This window comes from Triplophysa rosa, linkage group LG4 (genome assembly GCF_024868665.1).
Source record: "Triplophysa rosa linkage group LG4, Trosa_1v2, whole genome shotgun sequence".
Taxonomy (NCBI): domain Eukaryota; kingdom Metazoa; phylum Chordata; class Actinopteri; order Cypriniformes; family Nemacheilidae; genus Triplophysa; species Triplophysa rosa.
Genome location: NC_079893.1, coordinates 5,871,414 through 5,895,303, shown reverse-complemented (window position 1 = coordinate 5,895,303; position 23,890 = coordinate 5,871,414). Strand labels below are relative to the sequence as shown.

Below are 23,890 nucleotides of genomic sequence, written 5' to 3'. Positions count from 1 at the left end.
AACTGGTCAAAAAAGTAAAAGAAGTATGTCATAAAAGGACTACTAGTACTGTTGTACTGTACTGATGAAGATAACATCCTGTGATTAACTTTAAACTGGAAAACATTGAGACACAATTGAGATTTCCTGGTATTTGTCTGTATGTTCTGTTAAATCTGGATTACTCAGCGGGTATACCATGTTGTTTGTCTATATTGCGTGATCTGCAAATCTTAAACCATACACCCACATTTCTGACTCAATGTTTATCAGGCTTGACTATGACAAACATACACTTTGTACTCTAATGTGTAGTGAAATCATTACACAGGTTTTTTTTTAAGTTTTCTATTATTTACACCCATAAATTATATAAATAATGTACAGTGGCATACACTGTAAAAACAATACCTGCTAAAAATAATAGAAACCATCACTAAAATGCTATTGGATTGAACCAATTGAACTCTAAAACCTACTGACCGTAGGCCCAAAACATACCACACAAAGGGATTGTGTAATGGTTTTAATGGTAAACAGCCAATGGTTCATAATTGTATTGTAAACAATTCGAAATTGTATTAAATCTATTAGAATTTCTGCGATTGTTTCTAATGTTTTTAGCAGAAAAAGTCAATGTATTATTTCATTTCCAATTAATTTTACATTTGCAATGTATTGTATTTGGATTTATAGCTTTTGTTATTTTGAAAACCATAGACCGTTTCATTTAAACGAACTGTTATTGTATATACGAGAGCTTGTGTATTAAAACCCCTCTGGTGCGTGGAGTGAAGGAGTGTGCGACTGCGCTTGCGCAGATCCGCTCGGCCGTCTTGCACATATGAGCACAATGTCTGCCGGTCGAAACGGATCCATTAATAGATGACTGGAATCAAGACCGTGATACATAATGGCTGACCTGCAACCCCAGGTACTCGATTTAGCATTTCATTGATAAATATTACTCTAAGTATAAGACGTTGACATGTTTTGCCCCAAGTGTATGGTATACGGGTAGTGCAGAACAAGGATCACATTATAACCAGCGCAGCTGTTTACATAGTACCATCCACGCGCTAGGTCGATTATGTATTAATTTTTAGCATTTATTATAACAGGGGTGTTTTATATGAGGTTCTCGTCGAGTTTGCGGTATACTGGGTGAATGTAACGTTAAGGATAACGGTTGCAAATGTGGCAGGAAAATGTTGAATAGGCAAATTCAGTTTAAAATACTGAAAGAATCGGGCAGTCACAACTGGCCAGTTTGTTAGGATACTCGTTGGAATTTTACTGGAATGCCGGCGTTGTGATCTGATATCATTATAAATCATAACTGGTGTTCTTGCATGCTTACCGATTTGTATAAAATCCTGCCTGACAGTGTGGGGGCGTGGCCACACAATCTCGCTGACAGCTAGAGCCAGCGAGGGGGCGTGGCTGCACAAGCTCTTCGCTCGTCGGCTGACCTGTGTTCAGTGACACACATGGCCATGTTCATTCCACATTCTTCGTATGCCATACAAACTAACCTGAAACCAAAACGTTTTTTAATTGATTCTTTTTTTTCAGTTCAGTAGTTACCCATTTATTCCAATGAAGAAAACGGAGAAACATCAGACACATTTATGTATTTTTATAACGTAAAACATGCCAATGTGCTAGTGAGGCAGTTTTAATTCTCGCTACGATTTACTTACATCATTACCAGTTGTCGAGGGCAGCTGCAGCAATCGTTTGTTTTTGTGTGGCACGTGAACAAAGTTTTGCATGTTTACTGGCTCTGTCTAAAATTGTAAAAGCATTTTTATGCCTGTTTTTGGCGTTTGCTGTCTCTCATATTAAACCACGCCCGGTGTGTGACGTATAGGCTATGGCGCTGAAATACTTCATTCTAATTGGTCAACTGATCATTTATTTATATATCTTGTTTTTGGAATAATGTACTCTGCTCATTATAGTAAAATAAACAATGTTTATAAAATAGTTAAACTAGTTTATAATATATAATAATAAGACAAACTATTTTTTACATGAAGCATGTAATGTCAAGTGCCCAAATGCAGAAGTTCAGAATTGTTTTTGGTTCATTGTATGAAAATATATGTAGACTGTGTAGTGTATTTTACTACTAAACAATATTTCTCACTCTAGTTGTTTCTTCAAAGGGGGATCTTCTGAAAATGACCCACAGAGAAACCTGGAAGTAAGTGCATATATCAACCTTTTTTATAACGCTGTTGCTCAAAATATTGATAATTTCCACAAACTATAACTATAGGTAGTCAACCTTTCTTTTTTTAGTTCTATATAATTTTCAGGGCTTGTTTATGACCATAAATAAATACAAAAAACCATGACCTCATTACTATTTCTTGCTTTTGCTGTGTGTTTGACTCCAGGATGCAGCACGAAAGGTTGCATGTGAAGCACAGAGGCCACGAGGCCATGCATGCTGAAATGGTTCTGATTCTCATCGCAACACTAGTGGTTGCTCAGATTGTGCTGGTTCAGTGGAAGCAAAGACACTGCAGATCATACAATGTGAGCGTCATGTTATAAATTCTACGAAAAATTCAATCACAGTGACTTTTATAACATAACAATAAGCTGTTGTTGTGTGTTGTTCTCTTATAGCTGGTGACATTGTTGCAGATGTGGGTGGTTCCGTTGTACTTCACCATTAAGCTTTACTGGTGGCGTTTCCTGTCCACATGGGGCATGTTCTCAGTCATCACTAGCTATGTCATATTCAGAGCCACACGCAAGCCTCTCTCCGGCAGAACACCACGGTAATGTTTTACCCGAAGCCTGTTGAAAAGTATTCTTTCAGTACATTGAATAATTTTTTATACGTTATCATTCCAAACCTTTTTGGAACCAGTTTTGTCTGTAGAATAGAAAGGCACACATTTGTCTTAAAAATGTCTTTTGTATTCCATAAAAGAAAGAAAGAAATATGCTTCCTGCAGATTGTGTTTCCTGTGTATTGTTATTTAGAATAAGTAGTAAAAAAAGTCTTTCTGATTCACATCTACAGGATGGTGTATAAGTGGTTCCTCCTCATTTACAAGCTCAGCTACGCTGTAGGTGTGCTCGGGTACCTCGCTATCATGTTTACCATGTTTGGATTCAATGTTTTCTTCAGGTGCGTGAACTTGATTTTACATACATTTGTTTAGATGTGAAATGGACGTGGTAGAATTATAGGCTATCTTTAAGAAAGAAAGTCTGTTTGTGGTTCTGCAAAGCACCCGGACCCTGATGTCCAAATAATAAAACATTAAATATAGGTCATTCATATATGTATTTAATAATATGTCAATAATGTACATTGACTTAGATAAACAGAGCAGTGCAGTGTTGGCTTGCTCACCGGGAGACTGCATTTATTTATTAGATATTATTTATTATAATGATCTTGCTTGGTCTATAAACACCATGAACTGTGCTGTGTTTTACCTTTCTGTGTTTCTCTAATTTGCTCCTGTAAAGCTGCTTCGGAACAATGCACATTGTGAAAAGCGCTATATAAATAAAATTGAATTGAATAAACATCATAGCTGCAATAGTGTGATATGAGGTCGGGAGCACATTTCTAGATTTATTTTACTGTATGGCATTAATCGCTTACACATTCCAGCACTTCATCCATCTATGTATATCAACTGCAGTTCTGCTGCACATCTACTGTAGCTCATGTCAAGGTGTTTTTAGCCATTGCTGGCCTCCTAGCTGGAGTCCCCTGAAGGTTAGAAGCCCCAGGACACTGGTCCCATTGGCCCAGTGTGTAATCTGTCCTTGTTTCAAAGTTAATTGTCATTTTACACCTGCTGTTCCCGTGGCAGTGCTGATATAATGGCATGCTTTTTGGAAGAAAATGTTGTGTGACACTGTAAGTGTGACATGAGCTGGACGAATTCCTCAGAGAATGTGTATGCCAGGCCAGTTGCTGTGGGAACTGTGCCGAGGGGTCTCACTGAAGACCACGAAATATGAGGACATTGAAATCCTGAAAAAGTTATAGACTCAAGTGAATATGACTTTCTGTATTTATGATGTTCAACTCTAAAAATGTTTCATCAACTAGAAGTTGCTCTTTGTTAGCCAAATCTATATTTAATCAAATATAATAAATAAATATATACAATTAAATACAATTAATTAATTATTATTAAATGCATTTTAGTACGTGAGATATAGTATATATATATATATATATATATATATTGTTGTTCTGTAATTAAAATCTTTTTTTTTTTTCATAAAAACTCATACTCATAAAAAAGTCATAAATTTTTTTAGAGTGAGACTATTTTTAAATATACAGTATATGCTTAGCTCTAAAATATTTAATTTGATCAATTTTCATTTCAGTTTTCATTGGATGTTATGAATGCAATTTATTTGAAATTTCATTTCATTTACGCATTTGGCAGACGTTTTTATCCAAAGCGACTTACATTGCATTATACTACACATTTGTTTCTAAGTGTGTGCAATCTCTGGGATCGTACCCATGACCTTGGCTTTGTTAACGCCTGAACTACAGGAAAGAAATTATAGAAATTATAGTCATGATTATTCATTGGTTTAATTTAAAATAGTATTTACTGTATATAAATATAAATAAATATACAGTATAGTGAATATATAATACTATCACAATTATATATTTCCTTAAAGATGTTTTAGAAGTTGGTCAAATACAGATTTCCGTATTAGGGTCTACAGTGCCTGTATTTTTCTGATATCTTGAAAGTGTTTGCATGTATATTAAATGAACATGAAAGTAAACTAAAACAAACAAGTGCTTTTCTATCTTTGTTCAGGATCAAAGCAGAGGACTCTATGGATGTGGGTGTGATCATGCTTTTCTATGGTTTGTATTATGGGGTAATGGGTCGTGACTTTGCAGAAATTTGCTCAGACTACATGGCATCTACTATAGGGGTAATTACTCATACCTCACGGTCTCATTGCACAAATCATTTTTTTCAGTTTCCATAATAAGTTTGCTGGGTGTCTTCTTTGTTTCATATTTTTTCAGTACTATAGCATGGGCGGCATGCCGTCCCGAACCCTTAGTGATGACATATGTGCCGTGTGCGGTCAGAAGATTCTTGTGGACATAGATGAGGAAGGAATTATTGAGGACACCTACCAGCTCTCCTGCAACCACATGTATTCCCGATTTTACTTTTAAAAGCAACTACATTAAAACAAATTCAGAAGAGACAACTTTGGAACAAAAATAAATGTTTATCCTGAACCTCTTGTTGTCAACAGATTTCATGAATTCTGTATCCGTGGCTGGTGCATCGTGGGAAAAAAACAGACATGCCCATACTGCAATGAGAAGGTGGACCTCAAAAGGATGATGAACAACCCGTATCCTTGGTCATATTTGCCATAAATGATATTGAATCAAATCATAGTTCACTAGAAATGCTTTTTAAAATGTTAACATGTCGCACTTTATGACTGTTTATTATAGTTACCCTTAAATCTGATCACCAGCTGGGAGAGAACACATGTTTTATACGGCCAGCTTTTGGATTGGTTAAGGTACCTGGTCGCCTGGCAACCCATCATTATTGGAATCGTGCACGGAATAAATTTTTCACTTGGACTTGAATAGATTTTCACAGTATTTAGTTACATTTTAAACCATGCATGTGTTCTCCTTTTGAATATCTATTTGTAAATTGTGTAGTTTATAATATCAATCGGACAGCTGCTTTTGTTTTTGTAATTTATTTGATATAAACTTTCAGAAGTGTCCTACGCTGATGCATCAAAGACATATCTTTCTCTTTCCAAAGCTGCTCAACTGTATGTGTTTTTTTGTTAAATTTGTGCCTCTTTTTGTATGAATATTGAAAGGCTTTTAAAGCGGCAGTTCATCCAAAAATGAAAATTCTGTCATCATTCACTCACCCTCAGGTTGTTCCAAACTGTATACATTTCTTTGTTCTGTTAAACACAAAGGAAGATATTTGGAAGAATGTCATTAACCAAGAGTAAATGATGACAGAATTTTCATTTTTGGGTGAACTATCCTTTAATTTGGAAAAAATGGTTGAAATCATTGAAAAACGGCAGAAAAATGTTGGGGGTATATAGACTGTAATTGTTTGACAATTCTGTTCGGTGCAATAAGTAATAGTTTGCAAACAAATATAAAACAGGTTTTGGACTTTGTTGACAAGTAAACGTTTTTTGATTCATGTGCCGTTGCAGAAATACTCACTGATAGTCTCAGTTACCGATGAATGAAGCAAAATCACCTCCTGCCCAATCACTCATGATGTGACATTATATTTAGCATTATATTGCTGCTGTCTTTCTGAAACTTCTTATATCCATATTTTGTGATTTTTCTTTTTATATTAGTCACCCTTTATGTTTGTCACTGGGTTTTGCAAATATCTAACCACTGAAAAAAGTATTAAAAAGTGCTCTTCAACTTTGACAACATGGTATGCAATCGTTGAAAAAGTTCAGTGTTTTTTTTTTTTGTTTGTTTCAGAAGGACAGTGACTATATACAGTATAAAACACTGATATAAGAAAAACACTGTAGGCTCAATTATTACTTTTTACATGTTGTAAGAATTTTATTGATCTGTTTTCCAGTAGTTTCTTTTCAGGTTATTCAATGTTTTTTGTTCATTGTTTAGTTAAAGTACCAAAATTAAATTTGCAACCAATAAACAAAAAAAATGTGTTTGCATGCAGATGTCACATATGCGTACTAACTGAACCTAGAAAATATTTTTAACCAGATACTGTAGCTTTATTTTCTTTCTGGTGTTATGGTTTGAGGAGTCTTCAAAGCAAAAACAAAAAAACAATCATTTTAATGCTCTGTACATTATAATGATGTTTTTGATTAAGTTAATAGCAATATCAAAGAAATCAACACAGTTTAAGCAAGTCGTAAACAAGCACACATCTACAAGGTAAACTAATAAATATTCTACTGAAATAATTTTCAACAATATAAAAAGAATGAGAAGTCTTTCAAAAAATAAGGCTGAATTTATACAGACTGAATTTATGAGCAAATCATGAACATTCAAGTAATATCTCTTTTTGATGAACATAAAACATTCTTTCATTACAATCCTTATATACAGAAAACCAGAAGCAATTCAGCACAGGTTAAACCATATACACCATTTACAATACAGACTTACTGTATTAAATCAAAATAATTTCCACATTCTGGAAGTGTAATACAACCACAAGAACGTAAAAATGACAACTGCTTCATAATGATGATGATGAAGTAATTGAATTGAAAGTGAAAATACTATTGCTATTAAGTTATGATGGAATTTGCATTTTATTATTACTACTGCGTGAATCATGCCTCTAATGAATCCCGGGATGCACAAGAGAATGAGATGAAAATCAATTCCTTGAACATTTTTGGCATTTAACTACAAGCCACAAATGAACTCAAATTCATTTTGAACCCCAAACAAAATGCACACCCTTTCTTTGAAACATTATTTAAGATAATTACACAAATATATAGATATTCCCAGTTTCAATAGCATTTGTAAAGAAAATATAGTCCTAATATTTTCTAAATAAACAGCTGCTAGCATCATCTTATAAGTATGCAAGGCAACAGTTGTATTGTGTAATTTACTGTTAGCCTCATACACACACAGTATATCATTTTACAGCACAAACAGATTGACTGTAACTTTTAATGTCAAAATACCAAACGGAGGTTTGGATTTTGCTGTTTGACAGACTTGAACCGATTGGAAAACGAATTTGAAATCAGGGAATATGATGGAATATGATCAGCATTTTAGTTAACTGTAAGACACACATGAGCAACTGTTTGAAGATGATAACACAAATGTTGAGCCGTATGAATATTTCTGTTTAACCTCATCATCATTAAAATGTTTAGATAGAATTCATCAACATCTTGACACATTGGGTGGTTTACGACACTCAGATCTTTCCAAAAGAGTGATGCATGCATGAGTCACACATGCAGCATGTCAATTTCCAGCCAAGATGAACGTTAGTATAGCGACCAATGCATTCAGCCGTCTCAGTTCAACAATGCACTGTGTCGAATTTTGGCAAAGGCATTCCAAGGCATTTTTTGAACAATGCACGTTAACAAGCTTTAATCCTAGCGAGTCGCACAACAGCGGTACAAATACAAAATATGTGGAACCATGAGGGCGTTTGTTGTTAATGTAAGGGTTTTACTAATTAAGTGCAACAACTGGACACATACGTTATGACGCCAATGTCCAAAGAACAGTCACTCTCAAGTCATTGCAGGTATCGATAGACTTTGAAGCAGTGGTTTCCAGAATCGGCCACCACAACATGACCGTCAGAGGTGAGAGCGAGACCCTGCGGCCCGTACAGAGGGTCGGCAGCCGTATTGATGTAGGAGAGGAACGACCCGCTTCCGTCAAAAACCTAAAACCAGAGAAAGAGTAACGTTGTGGCATGAAATTACACACTTCTTGAAATCTTCTAATTTTATCCAAAGAACTTTTAGTGCGTTCAAGATATTTGATTAGTATGGGAATCTAATCCATGACCTTTGTGCTGCTAATGCAAAGCTATCAACTGAGCTAAAGTTATTATGAACAGCCAAATATTATTTACACATTAAAGTCTTAGGTTATTATGGGACCTCTGGGTTCATCCGATCCTGTTTTCTTTTACCTGTATCCGACTGTTTCCCCAGTCTGCCACAATAATGTTGCCATTGACATCCACAGCGACCCCTGTAGGTGCATTGAACTGTCCATTGCCTTCACCATTCGACCCAAACTTAAGCAAGAATTCCCCATCTGCATTGAACACCTATAACAGAGACATAAGGGAATGTGATTAGATTTAACTAAGATTTTATTATTATTTGACTTTATAAGGACATACAGTAAAGTATTTAAGAGAATTAGACTCCTTTATGTAATACTTTATTAGACTATTATTTTTACAGTAAGAATCATGAATATACACGTTTTTATAATAGGATATTACACCTTTTTTGATATTTGGATGACTCCAGTTTTAATATAAAGATGCACTTATATTCTGTAATAATATTTACAGAATAAAATAATACAAATAAATGATAATATAATCATAATATTTTAGCATTTTTTTGCCTGTAATTTGCTTCCCTGTACTAACTGTGAAGCTCTTTAATATATGCAATATTGTAAAAAAAATGAATTTGAATTGGTATTTAAATATGAAAAAATTGCAAAGCAATCAAACAAAACCCTTTTTATACCATTTTTTATTTAAATGAGAAAATAAGCAAATCTTCTATAGTCCCAATTAGCCTTTATTTCTATTTCTAAGGGCCCTAGAAAAGGTAAAATTCATTAAATAGAAAAAGTCTGAAAATAGAAAACATCCTCAAAGTTGCCAGTTTGAAGATTTTAAGTAACAAGAATGAAAGAATAGTCTGAACTTACCTTAACAGAGTGATTATGAAAATCTGTGATGATTATTTCATTGTTGTTGTTGACTGCTGCAAAGTGTGGCCCTATGTAGAATGGATGATTAAATGGTTCTCAACAATCATCACATCTGATAAAATCATATTTTTATGTAACAGAATGTAAAACATTTCATTTGACACTCATGCTACAATGCAATTTTCAACCATTAGTATCATGCATTTGTCTTCACCGCTGTAAATATGAACTCACCAGCAAACTGTCTGTCTCCGATTCCCCTGCTGCCAAACTTAGTGACGAGTTTACCGCTGGGCTGAAAGATGAAAACCATGCAGGCTTTGTTGTCCACAACGATGATGTGACCATTCTGGTCCACAGTTACGCCTTTTGGGCCCATCAGCCTTCCTGAGCCCAGTTTAGCCTTTAGAAAAAGCAATATTATCATTAATACAATACATCACTTTTAGACCTGTTTTTTCAAATGGGACTTTGCTGTAACTCACCTTATATTTGCCTTCACTGGAGAAGATGCTGACCCACTTATTGTCGTAGTCAGCGATGATGATGTCACCATTTGGATGTACAGCGACTCCGGTTGGCCGTTGAAGTTGCCCTGGTGACCGGCCACGTACTCCGAAACGACTCTGAAACTCTCCCGTATTTGAAAACATCTGCTCAACAAGAAATTCAAGAAAGTGTGGTCATTGTTTTTTGCCAGTTTAAACAACTTGAAGGACAATCGCTGATTTGATTAAATCACAGGCTATAATAAAGGTACAGAACAAGCACGAAAGTAAATGATACAAATTGTAGCAAAAAAAAATTGAACTATCAGAGCTGTAGAATTTCTATATACAGTACACATTGTATAAAAAAGTCTAAATACTGTCTGATACTGTAAAATGAGTTCTTTGTTGTTTGTTCGACAGTTTCAATGTTTAAAAAGGATCATTTAAAATATTTAAATATTACGTTTCCTTCTCTTAAAGGTAAACGAAAACTCTGTCATCATTTACTTTCTTTCTTCTCCAGAACACAACAGAAGATATTTTGAAGAACGTTGGTAAACGAAAACATTGAATTGCACTGGTTTTGTGTCCATAAAATAGAAGTCAATGGTTTTTGGTTACCAACATTCTTCAAAATATCTCTCTCAAGAGGGTGAGTAAATGATATCAGAAAATTTGTTTTTGGGTAAACTACCCTTTAAAAGCTGTAATCTGTAACTTTTTGGGTTAAAAATAAACTATAATCAGTTATTGAGCAAGTACATAAAACGTAGTGGTCAAAACTTACTACTTTGCATACACTGACTTGCAAATAGGGCTGTCATGATTAAGAAATTTGGCTGACGATTAATTGTCTATTAAATCACTGCGATTATGGTGATTATTTTAAGGTTTTGACAATATAACTATTAATGACAATTCATTTATTCAATGAAGAAAATATATACTTTAGAAATGTGAAAATTTAGTAAAAAACGAATATTATTTACTATAGAGTGACGGAGAAGACTGTCTTGAGCACTAAAACTAGATACTAGTAAGGGTCTTGCTGTGTAGATGCAGTAAGTATGAAAACAAAACAAATCAACACAAACAGACATTCAGCATTTGCTCACCTGCACACATTGATTGTTACTGTCTGCAATCAGGATTTTTCCATCTGAAGAAGCTGCTACTCCTTGAAGGTTTGTAAACTCTCCTTTATTCCTCCCTTTTGTTCCTGTGAAACAAACAGACTTTAGCTGAAGGTTACACAACCTCTTAAGTACTTTTAGAAGGTTAGTAAAGACCGTTTATTTTACTTTTTGTTTGAAAGAAAATGCAAGTGGTGCACGCACATCAATTTCGTGTAGCACTGTAAAAACGTTTTTTGCTAGCTTGTATTTTCAAGTTTAATTAAATTGACATTTCAATGAAGTCATTTCAACTATTTCACATTTTGACCAGTGGTTAAGGATAAAAAGTAAATATGATTGACACATTATATATTAAACCAAGTCTATACCTTCAACATGAAATATAATGTTTGTACCTATTCTAAAAATAAGGTCATCCTCTATCGGGTTAACTCTTTTCTTTGGGGTACTGAACAGGCTTCCGCCCCGCCTCACACCCTTCTGTCGGCTCCTGCTCCCTGGAGACTTAGCGCTCCGTTTCCTTGCCCCACCGTCACTGGAACCCGTGGAGGCGGCGTTGGCCGCGGTGGTGGTGCAGGGGGAGTCATCCGGAGAACTGGTGACCTTTAATTGAAATGGGCTTCCTTTTATGTGCTGATCATACAGTCTCAAAGCCAGACTGAAATTGCCCTCCTTCTTCACCGTATACTGAAATTCATAAGTTCCGTTTTTAAGATCCACAATTTCACCATCCGCAACGCTTCCATCTGGCGTGAACACCTCTGCCGAGATAACGGCGTTTCCAGTCTTGCACAATCCACCAGCTTTGTCTCTAGTAGTTATGATCACAGACATGGGGTGACCCACGACGCACTGCTCCAGACCCTCCCCTGAAGCGTCGGTCTGGCTGGCCACCGCATTGGTGGTGACAACAGTTCCTAGGTTGTGGATGGACTTGCGGAGTCCTTCGATCTCCATCACGAGGTCCAGCTGGTCATTCTCTTCAGGTTGAAGGGGAAGACCCTGACTGGCCAGTTCGCTCAGTCTCTCTCCTACGTCCTTGTTGGTTTGGAGAACGACGGCTTTGTTGCCTCCGTCCAAGGCCCCTTTAGTCAGGCTGGAGTTGTAGTTTATGGCCGCTTCTTCTTGAAGCAATGTGTCCAACTGACCTTGCAGAACCTGAAGGAGACGCAAAGATAAGTATTAAACAGACAGTTCACCCAAAAATAAAAATTCTGTCATCACTTACTCATCCTTATGTCATTCCAAACCTGTATGACTATTTTTTGCAGAACACAAAAGACGTTTTGAAGAACGCTGGAAACCAAACAACATTCATTGTATGCACACGATTCCATTGAAACTTTTCTCATAATATCTTCTTTTGTGTTTCACAGAAGAAAGAGTCATATGCAGGTTTTGAACAAAATTGTTCTTTTTGGGTGAACTATCACTTCAACCACACAAACACACCTTCTGCTTCAGCCCGTACGTGACCTCCAGCTCCATGAGCAGGACGCTCTTGCGTGTGTCGAGAGTTTTGTGAAGGTCGCTGAAGGAGGAGTGAATGTCCTCCTCGATAGAACTCCGCTGAGTGTTCAGCTGCTGCAGAATATCTCTCAAGCACTGAACTGATTCTCTTATCTGAGGCAGCCTGTGAATCAGTACAATGACTACATTATTTCATCCAAACATCAATCTATTCATCTGAAGTCAATAATAAATCAACAAGCAATCAGATGATGAATCAAGCATTTTAGAAATAAAATTGTGTTAAAAAATATGGTTCACAATAAGGGCGATAGCAGTAACTATAAAGATATTTAAAACTATAAAGAGTAACTACAAAGTTTTGAAAATCAAAATTTAAGAGAACAGCGAAGTCCACATCACAACCATAACAATAAAAGTTATTGATCTTGGTCTGAACGGGCCTTAATCCTTAAATTTGCACATAATCTGTAGACCTACTTCATCATTTGGGCACGATTGCAAGATAAAATCTGTGGACTGTGTTAAAATATATCAAAATGTGTTACATGGAGCAGTAAGCACTTATTGGAAAATGGAGCCTCCTTCACGTTGTTAAATTAGCCCAAAAAACACATCAGAGGTGGCAGACTTTTGCCTGACATTCACATTAAGTGGAATGAAAAAGGCATTATTGTTTTTATGGTGAACCTGTTTTTAGCTGCATCCACTCTGTCCTGCAGTACTGCAAGTTGTTGGTTCACAATATTTTCCAGTGAATCTGTGGGATGTTCAGCATGTTCTGCATTCAGACAGTCTTCGCAAACCGCATTCTCACATGGCACACAGTACAATGCAGGCACCTATAAAAATAATGCCACTGGATTAGTGATAAACATATTGACAAGGCACATTACGCATCTAATATTCAGCCATTAGCCGATAACTGTGCTCGTCGGTGGAATAAAAGTGTGTCATGACCCAAATATACAATCAGAAAGAGCACATATTGCATAAATGGCAGTAAATGTTAACTTCACTTTAGTCAATTAGTGATTTTTTCATTTTCTACCATTGAATTGTCCAGTATATAAAATGGGGTCCAAAAGTGAAAGAGAACACTGAGAATCTGTGATTCAAAGGGGGCGATGAATTCAAGGGAAATGTATTCAAGCGAACATCCTGTAAGTGTCAGAACTGAAAACGCCCTGGTTACTGAAATTACAACTGTTATTGACACCAGGCTCAGCGAACGCCAGGTCCTGGAATGCACCTATCTATGACATAGATAGGTTGAACATCGCCACCACAGAAAACTATCAACGACTACTTCTCTAGCCCCGCCCACTGGTTCGCGAATGACTTTAGCCACACATAGTACACACTCCCGCATTTGTGATGATTGACAAACTGGTAAACATAGCGACATATTTTTCGGCTAAAGATTCGTTTTGTCCGTCAGTTTAAACTAAAGTGCTGATATGCGCTGTGTTGTGTTTATGCTCGGAAGGCTACATCACACAGCGCTCTTTTGATGTGTTGCCATGTTTGTTATTAATAAGCGCTTTTATGCTTGTTGTTTGGTCTTAGATCAAAAAGCCTCAGCACATAGGTCTTAATAAATGGTCTGTTGCAGATTTTAAGAATTTTTGGTCTTATAAAATATATAAACAATTTGCATTTTAAGGTTTGTTTTTGTCTTGTCTTTATTTGCTTATTTTCTCTGTGAAGATCTGGCAACGCTGTCACTTTATGAAGGGCTCTCGAGAGCGGCTATCCCCGTGTCATATGTGCAAAAGTGAGGACTTCTTTCACTGTTATTTTTATTTAGAGCGACTATTGCTTTGTTAGAGATCGCTTGATATGTCCTGATAATGTGCAACCTAACGTTACGTGTCTAACCAAATTCACAGAAGGCTCCAACTAAGTTTACTACTACTATCCAATCATAGCAGTGGGCGTTTACTTCCAAGTCTTCAATGCGGCACACCCATTAAAACAGAGCGTTTGTCGAGACGTCCTCAAAACCCGGGTAGAAAATAGCCTATTACTTATTGATTGTGATGTTTTCGAATGTAAAAACCACGCGAATGTCATAAGTAGACCTCAGACAACAGTATAAAATAATAAAAACGGCAAGTTCAGGACACCTTTAAAGGTAAAATCGTATACTGAAAACTCTCAGAAGGATCATCTAGAAACACACCTGGTGCTGTCATGATTGGAGAAATGTCTTCTCATTGGAAAAGAAAACACAGTCTCGTGAATAATTATGAGACACCGATGCGTCATAGATGTACTATCGTACATCGCCACGTCCCAGATGACGATTTTAAAACCGGAAGGCAAAAATAGCGCAAAATTAACTAGTTTTCTCCACTGTAATAACTAACAGTTGCTAACATTGTTTTCTATGATGTGCAACACAACCAACTTTAACATCTACACAAATGTTGTTTAATGTTTCATGACGCTTTAAGTATTGAGATTTTCAAAGTCTCTGACATGCAAATTTTTAAATTGAGCATTTTAACCACTATGCACAAAATGTAAGATTTTCTTGCTTGTATGAAAACATAAGATTCTCATATAATGCTAGGATAACATTAATCAAGTTTGCCTCAAACTTATGAAGTCAATGTCAGCCCGAGCACATTCTGTCAAACGGAGGGACATACGTGAAACTGGACATAGAAATTCCTGTACATTTTCACTTGACCTGTTACTCAAATTGTTATGCTGATACTAGAATTTGACATGTAACTACACTGTACTTTGTCATCCAACGTGTTTTTCTGGGACACAAAGCTTATGCTCATGGGAGATACAATGCCTTTAGGATATGTCACCCATCTGTGTAATTGTTTTGATGCGTTTGTGTTTTTGTGAATGTGCGCACTGGGACGGATCTCACTTTTCCATTGTGTTGTGAGCAAGTTAGTCCCGTTCCTTTGCCAGGCAGAGCCTCTAGTACAGTACATTCCTCACTGCTGCTGTCAGGAGAAGCCTGCTGTGCCTCCATGCGGTTGGACAGTATCAATGCACTCACAATACAAACCTGAAACACAAGAGACCATTTGAATGGGACATCTTGAAGGTGAGGTTCAGTTTGGACGAAATAATTGAGCTGCTTTTCTGCACAGGCACATCAAACACATGACTGATGTGGGTAAAACTATATTGTGTATGAATAATACACATAGACTTTTATTCAGAAATTCACAAATCTTTGATGGTTGATCTTTGATCTTTATCACTGTTCATGTTCCATATTTATCTGTAAAGCTTATGCAGACAATGCAGACAAAAAAAAAACAACCAAACGAAACAAAGCAAAACCGTAAAGCAAACGTACACCTTTGCTATAGACAGGGACATTTTAAATAATAAAAGAAGACGCAACCTTAAATGTCAATAGTAATGGCTTCTATTGACTGTGTACCAATGTTTAAAACATGACTATATTTTTCTGTCACATCCGATGATTTATAGACTTATGTATGTATGTTAAGTTGAAAAATTCGCAATTGTTTTTTACTAATGTAAAAAGGAACTCCATTGACTTACATTGGCAGTTTCGCAGTGGAGAAAATAATTTTCCGCAATTAATGTGGAATACCAGATGGTGAAAACTACAAGCTTAGAAACCAGGTTGTCCAGAAATAAACGTGTCTAAAAACATAGTTAAGCCCATTGCACATTGAGTCCGAAATTTGCGTCCGAAATTTCCGCACGTTAAAAAATAAATACGACCTCACGTTGTGACAATCACATTTGCACACTGCCTCCGATATTTTCGTCAGTCATAAAAAAATTCGGACCGGGTTCGATTTTCTGCGTTTTTCGCATCCGTCAAGCATTTTGAGTCGCCTTTTTTAACAATTCAGAGACATCGTACAAACGAGAGCCAAATACGAAAAAACGCATACGAAATTTTCGGACTGTATGTGCAAAGACCTTAAGAGTGAGAATCAGCTATTCACAGTGTTTCTCACCTTACAGAATTCAGTCCTTGTGCATGCGAGTATGTATGTGTCTGTGCGTGTCCGAATATGGTGCAGCAGTACTACGGCAGGCAGGTATATTTGATCCGCAGGAAAGTGGAACACGCCACGTGTTGTAGGGGCCAAATACAGTCTCCCCTCACTTGAGACGGACCCCTGAAGAAAACAGAAGAAGAGAGATACCTGTATGTAGAAATATACACACAAACATGTTCCTGAATAGGGATCCGACTACAAACGTATCATTTTATACATCAGATACTGGTGCGATGGTTTTGATTACACGCACGGTATTCATATACCATTTTTATATGATAGCTAGCACAAGATACTTTTACAAGAACTGGTACAAGTGCAGTCAGAGCTAATACTCCACACCCACAGGTTACTATGGTAACTAAAATAGCAATTCACAAGTGCTGCAGTCACATGAATATTTTCTCATTCTGTCATTCATGTGTTGAAAGCAAGTAAATGAGCCCGGCATACTGATCATCACAGCTCAAGTACTTCTAAACTCATGTAAGATTGTGGTGCATGTTGGGCCAGCAATAATAAAACGAATATTGTATCACATTAAAGGGATAAATGACCTAAAAATAACAATTATTTCATCATTTACTAATCCTCGTGTCATTCCAAACCTATATGACTTCTGCAGAACACAAAAGAAGATATTTTGAAAAAGTGTTGGTAACCAAACAACATTGGCCCCCATTGACTTCCATTGTATTGACACAAAACCACTCAGACAATTCTCAAAATATCTTCTTTTGTATATATACAGTATATACAGTATATATATATATATATATATAAGTTCAGAATGACACAAGGATAAATAAATGAGGACAGATTTTTTTTATTTTGGATGAACTATCCCTTTAAGTTACCCATATTAATTTAAATGAACTGACATTATTGTTACCTGCTGTCCAAAAGATTAACATCTAAATATGTTGTCATCGTGCCTTGACATTGTAAACACACATAAAAGCTAACACACAATCAGCTAGTGTTGGTATTTGCCGTGTAGATGTTTACTTGTCTCACTTTGACCTAGACCCAGTGCCAGCCTTAAAACTCAGTAAACTGCTGTAAAATAAAACTGTAACCCAAAATCTTTTTTATTGAATTGCATAAATTCAACAAATACATTTCAATCTGTATTGCTGCTAATGCAACAGTAATTACTGAAATGTATTGAATGTCCAGAAATACAACTCGTTGCATGAACTCTATTAATAATTTACACAGGGTTGAAATATTCTGACCCAGATTTCGACAAGACGGGGAAAGAGGTAGAGCAAACACACACGTCAAATTGTCAATGAAAGATATCTGTTTACAGCAGATCCTCCCTCAGTCAGAATAATATGTTTTTTAAAGGTTAAATGAGATTCTTGGTAGTGTGCTCACAGCAATCCACCAACAGATGGTGTGATGATAATAACAGGTAGATTTACCCACGATGACCCGCTCTGACCTCAACCCCCTACCGTACACATCCACTTTAATAACAGAGAGTGGACATTGACTGAAATGAATGGAGCCCTTTTGCATGCTGTCACGTGAATGGATTAGAGAGGCACCTGTTTAGACCATTATTGCAGAAAATGATTAAATGAATTTGCATCGACTGCAACAGTTTTGGTTCATTTGATTTGACCATAAGCGATTATTCCATAATAATAATAATGATGATGTCATGAAAGGCAACGCTTTATATTGCACATTGAAAGTAGTACCTCACACCCCTGATATTTTAGAAAATGTTGAAAGAACAAAACGCAGTCAGCATTTGAAACCGAATGGGAATGGAGGTCACATGGGAATTGTATTGCATGGAAAAATGAGTGCAATTATGCACAAGATGTGAGGAAATGGAATACCGAGCTGGCATACATCATTACTCATGAGTCATGTCATTTCAGACATTATTATTTCCATCACAAAAAGCTCTCAGTGTTAGACCCGGAGCGCCCTTTACATCTCGGAGACGACAGTGACCGAGGACAAGGAATGTTAACTATAAGGATCCTGCCAAAGACAAGCAAGAGATTTTGTGAAGGGCTATTCAGAGTTATTGAAGCAGAATTCCCCCGGGGCAGAGAGCACTCATGCGTTCTGGATAGAGAATCCAAGATCACCTAATCGGCCAGTTCGCTTTCAGCTCCGAGACTAAGATGAGATGTCATTCTCACGACGGCACATGCACAAACCTGTCATGACCATGTGGTCAACATCTAAACGGCTTACATTCAGAATATGGGTTGAAGCTGGGGGCTTTCACATGCTTTTACTAAAGTTAATAAGACAAAAAAAGTGTCTTCAAAAGGATAAAAAATAGGGCCTACAATTCTTAAAACATTTCTTTATTTTTCAGCAAATGGCCAATCAAAGTTTTAATCAACCTCATAAGGTTCTATTAAATATTATTTAAGTTTATATTAGGTTTGCAAGTGTTTCATCTACAAAGTAAAAGCATTGTACAACCCTGATTAAAGCAAACAGCATAAAACTAAACAAATATAAACGTATATAAAAAATAGAAATGTTGCTATTATTAAAATGCGTTATGACGTCATTTTTCAATTATTAAATCTCAGTTTTCAACAAATAATAAAAAATGACTGTTTGGTACATATGAGAAGGTCAAGACCTCAGTCATGGGACAATCCAAAACCACAATATAAGATGGAATTCCATGCACCATAATTTAATAACACTGACAAACCATGAAACCGATTCACTGGGAGCTATGCCATGGACTAAAATATGCATGTTTTCTAATATAATATGCACACGATAAGTATGGTATACAGTCGAAGCAAAATTCGTTTTCTTCTTCTTTATGTTTGGAGAAAAGGAAAAATGTTTGGCTGGTTTCATTGATTTTGTCAACTTCATTGAATTGAGGCCAGAAAGCAGTGCATATTGACATCACCCTAAATCAAAGCCTGCCAGCTAGAGATTTAGGTACATTTGAAAGCTCCATGACAGATAAAATCAACAGAATATTAGATTACAGTACATCCAACGCTACAGAAGAGACAAACAGGAGTCCTCCTACACGTGAGGCCTATGAGACATGCAAACACTCACTTTCATTTCACTCAAAGATAACTGATGCAGCTGCACGACTGCGTGTATCAGATGCTGTCAGAACTGAATCAAAACTGTGGATTTCATGCAAACCTCCAATGCAGCTACAGAAACGCAACAGTATAACATCTTCCATCACAGCATCCATCTCTCCTCCAGCTTCTCCCCACCCCCGTTCTCGCTTCCCATGTATCAAAGATGCTGCGCACAAAATACCCAGCTTCATCCTACATCGCTGCCTTTCGCTTCTGTTTTACATGTCTGCATTTCGGTCTTACCGTTCCTCCATAGCTGTGTAGCTTCACATGCACCGGCCCGACAGCGTCTCCTCGCCAATCTCATCAGACTGAGATTCGTTTCCCGGAGAGAAGAGGGGGTGGGGGCCTGTTTTGCACGGCCTCGTTTCGTTTCTGTTTTCTCCCCCGTCTCCGCACTACAGCGACATTAGGGAATCACACCAGCTGCCGTAGGGGCGGAGCCAGATTACGGCCTGAACCTTAGCAGCCAATCACAGGACAGAAAGGCTACACTCACTGAGTGACGCAGACAATCTTGCGCTCTCCCACTACCTTGATTTTCTTTCAAATTTTTATTTATTTGCTGTTGTTTATCTTATCTCGTCTTCTCAAACATTTGTAAATAGTTTCAACATTTTAAAATACGATTTATTTAATTTATGGTTTATTTATCGCTATCCAATAAAAAATACACAAATCAAAATTTAAACCCAGTCCCAAATTTTGATAGCGATAACAAATGAGGAAATCGCCTAATAACTCTTACTATAAAAATAAAACATTATTTCTGTATTTTTCTTTAAGTGTCATTAAAATGGGTCCTTTTGCAAGGTCAACTCTTTTATGCCAACCGCTTTACAATCTCAAATCCTTGTCAATAGATTTTGAATATTGTACAAATTTGAAAACACAACATACAAAAAAAAAAGACTAAAACATTGTATGCTGAGTTATGTCAAACAAATGGGGGCTTTGAGACACTTTTGAATGCTGCCCAAGTTGGGAAATATGAGCAGAACAGACTGGTACTGTCACTCTATACATCTCATTGTCATTACAGATGCTGGACAATGCACAATCCACACACACTTGCTCAAACACGCACACCCAAATGAATGAAAGTAAACAAAAGCTTTGCAGAAAGAACAACATAAGAAAGGCACATATCGTGCATTATATTTTATATATTTGACATGCTTTAACTTGCACAACTCTGCTCCAAACTTAGATTTTTTTGCATTATGACAGGGAGTCATTGAATTCTTTACAAGTTTTCAAGCAAACTCATAAAAACCTGTCCAACCTGAAGTTGCATAAACCAGACAGACTGGAGCTGCAGATTTTTCAGACAATTCATGGGTTATGTTGTGCTGGGAAAATTGTGAAATTCACTCTAACTCACAATTAAACTCCCCTTTCCATACAACCAATAAGTTTTGTATTGTGGTTGTGATGTTCTAGTTTTGAGAAAAGCTGACATACTGTATCAGTACCTGTTGTGTGTAGTGTTGTAAGTTTCCTTTTCATTTATGTATTTGTGACTGTGCTACTGAATTTAATTATGACACACTTCCAGGTATTCCAAGATATTGTTCATGATTTAGTCACTACTCAAATTATAAAGAGAGAGTGTATAATAAATTAAATGTTGGACAAAAAAAGTTGAAATGACCACATCTTACGCCACATATCCATTTATTGCCAAAGAAAACAGATTCACACATGTGCCAAATACACTGCAGGGTTGAGAGCAACAAGTTGTACAAATTGTACATATATAACTTTATAAACTTTATTTTTGCAAAGATAGATATTGAACTGTGAAAGCGTGTCTTTTACATTCAATAATATTTTTGACAAGAACAAGTTTGGTAAGTTTGGTTTAAGACTTTGTAGACAGTGTTGCCAGTTCCATTTATTATAAGCATGACTTTTTTGTCTTATTTCTGAAACCCGTGATGTAAGCTTATTTTTGATTATTCTGGACTTGTTTTTGTATGATTTTCTTAACATTTCTTTAAAATTCAATTCTAGATGCTCTGTAACAAAGAAAGAAGAGTTTGGTGCTGCAGGGAGCATCGTTCCAACGCTGCTCCTCTGTAGAATTTCAAAGTTACGTTACTCAACGCAGACATGATGCAGTTAGAAAAACACGATTAATTGTATAATGTTAAAAAACTGAAAAAAATGTACAAATGATTTGTTGACAAGTGAGCATAAACCTTTATATCATTACCTCCATAACCCATCTCTAAGCATTTTTCGGCCCCCTCTGCATTATTTGGCTCGCCAGTGTGCCAGTCTTTGTACACAAACCTTGATCCATCACTCCAAAACCAGATGAAATCCTTTGAATTACAGTATTTGCATTACTTTGTTGTTATTTCCAAGAAATGACATGCGCAAAAGACTTTTATGACAAAAATTAAGAAGCAAGTTTATCATACAGATCCAAAAATATTAGCAGTCCCACAATGTCAGATTGCGAGTTACCGAATCCTGAACTGATGAAAAAAATAAAGTACCTGAGTTGCATCATGACCACCTATCCAGGTCCGGGTCATGGCACCAGCTTCTCTTTTCACAAGAGATTTCAGATAATTGTGGGTAAGTTGGCTGTGGATAGATGCTAGATTTCCACCTAGCTCAATACAATGTTGCTGCAAAGACAGAATGTTTTGAAATACACCTGACTTTATTTGTAACAAATTGAAATTGTGCAGTATCATCAGTAAGTGTGGATGGGTTCTTTGCACATCAAAGATTCATTGAATCTGCTAAATCTGATTGAATCTTTAAAATCATTAATGCAAGCCATACCTCTGCTTCTGCCCATGTCTTCTGTTCTTTAAAAAATTTAAAACACTGTGATCCAAATTTTTGCCAGCCAGATGGGCATTTCCTACCCATTATCGGTTCTGCAAACAAGTAAATGATTAAAGAATTAAATTATTAATAAAACTAATGACTTTTAATAAACAAAGCAAATAATGCAAACATGCAGCTTAATGCGTTTAAAAAGTTGCATTTACATTACTTTTGAATATTTACCCTCTGAATTTACCCCACTGACTTCATTTAAAACCAGCACAAAACAGAGGAGAGATGCTGATTTCCACATGTTGGTAACGTCCTATTTAAAAAAAATAGGATAATGTAATGCATGCATCATTTAAGATGTTACTGGATTAAGAATTAAATACAGTGCAAAAGTTTCATACCAGTATATCAAAATTTAACAGCGTTCGCCAAAAAAATATTCACCGCTTAATCAGAATTGAAATGAGAGCTGTATTTATACCATGTGTGTGTGCTTGCTTCTTAAATCACCAATGAAAACATTTTTTGAACCATCTTTCCTTATTAGGTAATATTCTGATGAACAACTTCCTCTTTGTAAAGTGATGGTGCCTTTTCTGAGAGAAGAAAACTTACCACTCTGTTGCATGTGACTTTCTGAACTTTTGGTCAAAGTTTAATGAATTGAAATTAAAAAGTCAGTTTAAAAAAGTTACTAAATAAAAGTCAGTGTAATCATTTATTAAAATTGTCATTTTTGCTTCCAAAAATGTATATAAAATTACTTGGACCACACAGCACTTTTAAAAGACAGCTAACCTGAAATGACTCTTAAACTATGAGGTTTCATTTGACCAGATGTCAAAAATGGGATTTATTTAATTTGTGAAAGACTCAAAGGTGAAATTTTGATCATGCACCTTTCCTAAAGCAAAGTACCAAAAAGATCATGAAAATATGTGGCAAAGCATAATAGATATTCATTCTTCATATTATAAAACAAGTATATGCCTGCATGAGATAAATAAACTTATTGCACAATTTCCTAACAGTTGAACGTTTCATGATGATTTGGCATTCCTGCAAATATCTTTGTAAATCATCAGACACACCCGGGATGCTGCAGTATCAGTTAGGTCCTCTTGGCACATGATTTGTTTCTTCAGACTCTAACTTAAAGTTATAGGCCTATTTCTGGTTATTTTTGGTTGAGGAAAATATCTAAGATGCATGAGAAAAGTTTCCATTTACTTTTTATTTAATCATACTGGTGTCTAGGAGAAACAATTGGGATATTAAAGAGATCTCATCATGATTTTTCTTTTTTGGGGGGAGACTGCAGTCGCATCTTTGTTACTACGACATATTTCTGATTACACCTTCCATGGGTTACGTTCTATAAAATAAGTTATAAAAGTTATGA

General features: G+C 36.2%; 3 protein-coding genes across 5 annotated transcripts; 1 reads left to right on the top strand and 2 right to left on the bottom strand.

The window, feature by feature from the left end:
• Nucleotides 1-784: 784 nt before the first annotated feature.
• Nucleotides 785-6,415, top strand: rnf175 (ring finger protein 175). Of its 2 annotated transcripts, none has more exons than XM_057331898.1 (9): nt 785-913; nt 2,151-2,188; nt 2,385-2,526; nt 2,620-2,774; nt 3,023-3,130; nt 4,815-4,935; nt 5,033-5,166; nt 5,272-5,373; nt 5,503-6,415. In XM_057331898.1, the coding sequence occupies exons 1-9, from the start codon at nt 893-895 to the stop codon at nt 5,621-5,623; spliced, it is 942 nt and encodes a 313-aa protein (XP_057187881.1). In that variant the 5' UTR covers nt 785-892; the 3' UTR covers nt 5,624-6,415. The 2 variants fall into 2 exon arrangements, with proteins under 2 accessions (XP_057187881.1, XP_057187882.1); XM_057331899.1 differs by having other exon boundaries at nt 805-913; nt 2,137-2,188.
• A 160-nt stretch (nt 6,416-6,575) lies between these two features.
• Nucleotides 6,576-20,114, bottom strand: trim2b (tripartite motif containing 2b). Of its 2 annotated transcripts, none has more exons than XM_057331897.1 (12): nt 19,930-20,114; nt 16,538-16,729; nt 15,457-15,600; nt 13,254-13,405; nt 12,546-12,726; nt 11,489-12,251; nt 11,073-11,176; nt 9,952-10,119; nt 9,701-9,869; nt 9,464-9,534; nt 8,700-8,840; nt 6,576-8,447 (listed from the first exon to the last, which is right to left on the bottom strand). In XM_057331897.1, the coding sequence occupies exons 3-12, from the start codon at nt 15,562-15,564 to the stop codon at nt 8,295-8,297; spliced, it is 2,010 nt and encodes a 669-aa protein (XP_057187880.1). In that variant the 5' UTR covers nt 15,565-15,600; nt 16,538-16,729; nt 19,930-20,114; the 3' UTR covers nt 6,576-8,294. The 2 variants fall into 2 exon arrangements, with proteins under 2 accessions (XP_057187880.1, XP_057187879.1); XM_057331896.1 differs by having other exon boundaries at nt 16,538-16,702; nt 19,930-20,113.
• A 1,240-nt stretch (nt 20,115-21,354) lies between these two features.
• On the bottom strand, nt 21,355-22,991 carry si:dkeyp-75b4.10 (ladderlectin). The gene is made up of 6 exons (XM_057332374.1): nt 22,890-22,991; nt 22,720-22,801; nt 22,489-22,586; nt 22,194-22,328; nt 21,905-22,016; nt 21,355-21,765 (listed from the first exon to the last, which is right to left on the bottom strand). The coding sequence occupies exons 2-6, from the start codon at nt 22,787-22,789 to the stop codon at nt 21,686-21,688; spliced, it is 495 nt and encodes a 164-aa protein (XP_057188357.1). The 5' UTR covers nt 22,790-22,801; nt 22,890-22,991; the 3' UTR covers nt 21,355-21,685.
• Between the last annotated feature and the right edge of the window lie 899 nt (nt 22,992-23,890).